Here is a 6,961-nt window from a genome sequence, read left to right as displayed (position 1 = left end):
ATTTTTCTTTATTACCACGAACCTTAGAGGGATGCAAATGGGTAGAAAGAAAGAAGCATGACTAAATTTTGAATTCTTCACAGTTTAATATGATGGACTAATGCCATTTTTTTTCTTCTAAAAACTTAACTGGGAGAAAATCAATTCTTAACATAAAAGTAATTTGTCTATGAAAATTATTTTAGTAGTAAGTATAATTATCATAGTTATAGTGATATAGTAATTTAAGTGAAATACAATTTTATTTTGTCCATTTATCCACTTTCAGTATAATAAAGTAAAAATGATTACCTTGCTTATTACTCTATGGTAATTGTGAAACCTATCCCTTTACCAATGAGTGTTCTCTGCTTTGCTGGTTTTACAGAGAAGGAAACGTTCTATACAGTAGCTCCTGTATGCTACACTTTGCATGCATCATTGTATGCAGTCCTCCTGCAGAGAAAGTAGTAGAAGAAAAGTGAAGTTTACAGCAGTTAAATACCTTCCCCCAAACCATACAGCCAGTGAAACTAGGATTTGAACCCTAGTCTTAAAATCCAATTAAGATCTTTCACAAATACTGTCTCTAGAGTAGTAAGAAAAGAAGATGCCAAACCAGGTGTCAAATCCAGAACTGTTTTGTTTGCAGGCATTCTAACCTAAGAATATATTCTTAATCTCTTCATTTCCTATTTAATTTATTTTAATGTATTCTATGTCATAAAAACCCTCAATGAGTACAAATATGTTATATAAAAGATAAATTAAGAAACTATTTACTACATTAATGACTCTTTGTCTTATTATAAAGGATTTCTTTAAATATCCCCACTAAAGTGTATGTTTCCATTAAAAATTCAATTAACTTATTTCTTTAGCATTAGCTAGTCTAGATATTGTTTACATTACTGCAGAAGTTAAACAGAAGACGAGATATAATTTTGAATTTCAATGAACTTAAATCCCGTAATGATGGAGGAAACAGTCAAATAATTAGTAACAAAAACAGAAATAAAATAAGAAGCGTACTGAAAATATATGTTGTTCTGAGGGTTGTAAAAAAGAAACTAAGAAGCTCATTGCTAGGATGGACTTGAAGGATAGGTGGAATGCCAACAGGAAAAAGGGTGGGTAGAATGGAAGTACCTGTATCTCCTGTGTGCGTACCTAGGTGGATGTGGCAAGGTAAGAGCAAGTCTTCTCTTGCTTGAGATCTGAGGAGCTTGCAGTAAAGCATTGAAGAAGAGACTTGTTTTTACTTAATGGGGAGAATCACTGATGGTTTTTGTCTGGACAAGTAATATGTTAGATAGGTTGCTCCGGGACTGGTGTGTAGAATTGATCAGATACGTAGACGGGAGACTCTTGAGATATAAGCAAGAGGTAACTCCAGCTGGACTAGAGAGAGAACAATGGGAATAGAAGGAGGGAGCAGACTACAAAAGCAATTCTGTAATAAAATGTAAACAAAAATTAAATTGAGAGTTAAGGAAAAGGCTGAGCCCAGGTGTCCAAGAGAAATTTTCACAGCAAAGAGTCAAGAAGAGAAACTTACGGGCAGGTAGGCAAGAGAATCTCACGGAGTCTGTTTTTAGGAACATCTGCATTGTGTAAAAAACAGAAGTTACATCATACTTCTGGTGTGAGTGACATCTGTATTTTCCTTGGCTAGGTAAGGAATGAATCTCCGTGTATGTTAACTAAAGTTTTCTATTTTGCAACGTCTATAAACAAGATCTGTGTTTATGTCTATAAAATAGAACCAATGATACTTTAAAAGGAAATGATAAGGTTTAATGAACTTCATATTGATATTGATATATCTAATGGCTTCAGACCATAGTAAATAACAATAATACAAAGCTATGGTGTGATAAACCAATAACAAAGAATGGATGGCACTTTATCCTTTTCATCGCTTTGACTAAGATGGACAGAATATTATTTTTTTCCCTGAAAAAATAGTTTCTATCTTAATGATGAAAATACAGAGATCTCTGTAAAAGTATTTTTTCAGTGGGCTCTTGGGTGCTTTTCACAAAAATGGATTTCTTTTGGTAAGTGAGGAAAGGTAAAGGAATACTAAGTAGGCCACAAGCATGGTGTCTGTAGTTTGTTATATGCTAGGAACTGTGATTTGCATATGTTATTTCATTTAATGTATAAATCCCTACACATTTGGTTCTATAACAGTCTTCATTTTACAGATGAAAATATTTAGTATTAGAGAATTTAAGTAACTTGACTCCAAATTAAACAGGTGGTAAGAAGAGAGCTGCAGGGGGAATCACGAATGGCAAATGGATGAATACAACTTGTATTTAGGTATTAGACCCCAACAGCCCTGGTGATTGATTGCCTATGAGACTGAGTAGATTTAGGGCCAGGAGTTATCTAGGATGTCTCCAAGGTTTCTGGCTTGTATAGCGTTGTTCCATTCCCTGATTTAGGGAATGTATGAGGAATAAAAATGGGATGCAAGATGATGAGTTTGAATCTGGGCATGTTCTTTGACAAGAGTGAGATATGCAAGGGGAAAGGTTTAATAGGCTGCTGATTCTGAGAATTAGGAGGCTTAAAGACAGGAATGGACTGGAGTTAATTTGTAACTGATGACTCCAAAGCTTTTGGAGTCATCAGTTACAAATTAATCATTAAAGACATAGATGAGTGTATAATATTGCCCAAAGAGCATGTCTGGAACAGAAGATGAAAGAGCTATGTGTGACACTCGGGAGAACGGCAGCCTTGAAGGGGAGGGCAGAGAGAGGTGCCCACAGAAGAGACCGATAGGAGGATTCAGAAAATTGTAATTCCTCAGGACACACACGATTTCATTTTAGAGCTCAATGATGTCACTTGTTTGTGAAATAACTATTACAATATTGCATCTCTTCTACATCTCTCCTCTCTCTTTAGCATATTAAATGGCACATTTTGCATATTTCCATTAAGAGAGGAGGAAAAAAAAGAAACAATTTTATTGAAATTGCCAGTGCATGATGTATGGTTGACATGGCTATTTGTATATTTCTCCATAAATGTATAGATAAGTTTTGACAAAAAGACTGGTGAAATCTTCAAAATTGCAAACATTTGTCTTTTATGTAATCCTGAGGGTGGGTGGAGACACGGGGAGAGAATGCCTTTTGTAGTTCTTTGTAATATTACTACTTTTATCCCAGGATACATTCATAATTAGGGATGATAGGAACTTTGAAAGGTTTATGCAAATGTACACATTACCAAAATGTAGCCCAAATAGTCTAAGTAGGAGAATTGATGCAAAATAAAAATATCTTGGTTAACAGAAATTTCTGTCATAAAAGTTTATGTTATTTATACAAAAGAACTGCCAAAAGAGGACACACATGGCTAGGATGAAGTAACCTGTGTGTTTCCAGATTACTTTCTTACTATAGTTGTATTAGTTGATTTATATCTTCATTTTTATAAGTATATACTGTCATAAGTACAAATAGTCTGTTACCTAGTCTGTTAACTACAGAGTCAACAGACTTTGAAAGAATCCAAATAAATCATATTTTAGAATCCTATCATCACAATACCTTGCTTTAGGAATATATTAATTTTACTTAGATTTGAATTTGTAGCCAGTGAAGGAGTTACCTTATTTATAAAGTCAAGACATTGTTCTTTCACTCTTTTATTTAACCGTAAATCAGTAATAATTTTTATGGAGGAGGGGGCAAATGGTCTGATTATTGCCTGTATCTTAAAATCTGATATATATTTTTTAATTTGTTTTAGGTTTTATTGGGATTTAATAATGCTTATAATGATGGTTGGAAATCTGGTCATCATACCAGTTGGAATCACATTCTTTACAGAACAAACAACAACACCATGGATTATTTTCAATGTGGCGTCAGATACGGTTTTCCTTTTGGACCTGATCATGAATTTCAGGACTGGAACTGTCAATGAAGACAGCTCTGAAATCATCCTGGACCCTAAAGTGATCAAGATGAATTATTTAAAAAGCTGGTTTGTGGTGGACTTCATCTCATCAATTCCAGTGGATTATATCTTTCTCATTGTAGAAAAAGGAATGGATTCGGAAGTTTACAAGACAGCCAGGGCACTTCGCATCGTGAGGTTTACAAAAATTCTCAGTCTCTTGCGTTTATTACGACTCTCCAGGTTAATTAGATACATACACCAGTGGGAAGAGGTAAGACATATCTTTTACTTTTTTAAAGCCATTATATCATGATACCGTTACCTATAATTTTTAAAATGAAGAACTGTGTTATATATAATGAGTTGTATGGAATTCAAGGAGAAAACTTGGATTTAAAAAATTTTTTTGGTACATATGACATTTTTTTTGTCAAATATGGTCAAATACTAGATTTGAATCAACTGAAAAAGTTAGTGATTGTAAAACAATTGTTTTACACTATTTCAGCCCTTTTTATCCCTGACAATTCCACTTTAAAAAAAAATGTTGACCTAACTGATGTAAGCCCTCCTCCACCATGGGCTGTTGACTTTCACCTAGTATGAATACATCAAGTACCATCTTTGATAAAGATGTATCAGGTCTATTTGCTAATCTAGTTTGTATCATTAGCTCTATGAGATAATCTGGCATATTGTTCCTTATCTGATAGTTTCATTTCAGAGAATTTGTGTTTGAAGAAACCAGATTTTTTTGAGTGTTTCTAAGTTGTATATGTAAAACTAATTTAGCATACTAATTTGCTCTTTGTTATGCTTTGCATATAATTATTTGTGATAGTTTCTCCCTATTAATTCATTTTATGATACTGAGAAACAGCATACCCAGGAGGGAAATTATTACATAGAAAACACAAATAGTGCAGTGGATAAATATGGAGAATCTGGCCAGTATTTTGCTGACTAGGGCATCTGTTGGGGGGACCTAAGAGGGCTCAGCCAGCCGGAGTTTCCAAAGATCAGAGTTAAATGTGTCATCACCAAGCAAAGGAGTTTACGGTCCTAATTCCAGAGTCTGCATCTTAACCCTTTAGACTTAAGTTTCCTTCCAAGACTACCATTTATTTTTAAATTAATTATAACCTGAATTTTATTGTCTTTGAAAAGGCATCAAGAGTTTCTAAACTTGCACTAAAGAAAACAGTATACTTGCTATGGGTGAACTGTCATTTTACACATTACAGAAGTTATGTTTAGCATTTTTAGGATGGATTATGTTTTGGAATTTAGGTTTAAACAAGTCATAAAACTGAACTTCTGTCAACATTAGGTCCGCTATCTTTAAGGCTGTAGCAGTGTTTTGTGTGTGCTTGTCAATCACATTTTGGTTTGCAGGATGTCAAGAACTGACATACAGTAATAAAACACTGCATAAAACACTGCTGAAAAGGCTTAAAAATGGGTCATCCTGAAAATATGGATGTGGCTTATATTTAAAATCAAATGAAGCACATTTGAGAAATTGGATTCATCTTGTAATGTGTCTATGTAGTACATTCCATCTAAAATGTAATGAATCTTTGGTTATATCAATTTGAGATTAATATCAAACCAAGATGATTATTGATAATAATGGCTAGTGTTTATTGAGGGATTATTATATGTCAAGTAATATATTTGATTCTTTACTTGGAGTAGTTCATCGAATCTTCCTAATAAATCTCGTAACTTGCCCAGATTCTGAGTTAGTAGCAGGTAGAGCTGGGATTCTAACCATGGCAATTTGACTTGAGAGACAACACTCTTAACAACCAAACTATATAGCTTCTCACTATAACATATACTCTCTTAATGAAAATACCTTAATATTCAATTCTTTTATGTATTGATTATAAATTGTTGGACACTTTTCTTAACTAAAACTGTGGTCCATGCATCATAAGAGTTGAATATTTACCTCTTAAAACGTGGTCACACAAAAGAATTTTTATGACTAGCCTGTGAAGCAAAAAGTCACTGATATAAATGCCCATTCCATTAAAAATACAGTGAGCAATGTGGCAATTTTAATGTCTTGTAATTTTAACCCAATTAACCTAGAGACTGGCAGCAGGATGAACAGATGGCATCCTATCAGCTAAAATGGCAGACCATGTGGACATAGAAGAGGACACTCTTTAAAACTGATGTCCTCTGGTTCCCGGCAGTGGTCACGGCACCTAGATCTGTGTAACATGATGGTGCTTGAAAGATGGCATAAAAGAATTCAAGAGCCCCGGCTCGCTGCCACCATTGCTGTAAAATGCAATTTAATGTGCACTTACGGACATTCGGTAACCAAACACATCCCAACTAGGGTTGTGAGTTGGCAAGATCATTCTTCTCAATGAATGACCTTGATAATAAATGAATCATAAGCTCATTTAAGTGAAGAATGTTTTCTCGATATGATTCCCCCACTTAATATCACATGTATCATGGATGTTTAATGTCTGTGGGTAACCCTGTTAAATAGGGAAGAAACAGTAATAATCAATCCAGAATTTAATATGAATTCATTATTTCATCACCTACATGATTCAAACCAAAATCACAAAGGAACATGAATGGTTCCAAACCGGTAAATCTCGACCTGATGTTTATAAATGCCACAAGGATGTGTGTACAAGTAGAAATACAACAAACACATCAGAGAAGTTGCTCTGTGAGCATGTAGAATGAGAGTGCACAGGAAGATGCGACGCACCCACATGTTGTCGAGTTCTGAGTGTTTTAGTACCAAGCTGGCTAATGCTAAATTCAGCACATTTGCGGAAGTAATGTGTGAAGTCTGGAAGCGGCTCCTGTTCTAGATGAATCATTTCCAAGGAAGGCAGCTGCCTTCTATAGGAAACTGCTTTCATCCTCAATGATACATTTTTTTTTTCCTGGTCTGAATTAGTTCAACTGAAAAACAACAAGAAGTGCCAAAGCCAGATAAATTAGAGAAATATTGTGAATGAGATACAGAAACTTTAAAATTTAGCCCTTATGTTACTATCGTTACTAAAGTTGA

General features: G+C 34.4%; 1 protein-coding gene across 1 annotated transcript in view; it reads left to right on the top strand.

Moving 5' to 3' along the window:
- The window catches only part of LOC109378010 (potassium/sodium hyperpolarization-activated cyclic nucleotide-gated channel 1-like), a gene marked incomplete at its 3' end in the record, with an annotated part of 59,838 nt that extends 53,599 nt beyond the window's left edge, over positions 1–6,239 (top strand). The window contains exons 3-4 of the mRNA XM_019634470.1: positions 3,754–4,177; positions 6,114–6,239. Coding sequence (XP_019490015.1) covers positions 3,754–4,177; positions 6,114–6,239 — 550 coding nt within the window. The remainder of the gene's footprint in view (positions 1–3,753; positions 4,178–6,113) is intronic.
- Positions 6,240–6,961: the final 722 nt, after the last annotated feature.

Source organism: Hipposideros armiger, unplaced genomic scaffold, assembly GCF_001890085.2.
Source record: "Hipposideros armiger isolate ML-2016 unplaced genomic scaffold, ASM189008v1 scaffold_1691, whole genome shotgun sequence".
Classification (NCBI taxonomy): domain Eukaryota; kingdom Metazoa; phylum Chordata; class Mammalia; order Chiroptera; family Hipposideridae; genus Hipposideros; species Hipposideros armiger.
The sequence above is the reverse complement of the archived record's forward strand: the minus strand, read 5'-3'. Positions and strand labels throughout refer to the sequence as shown.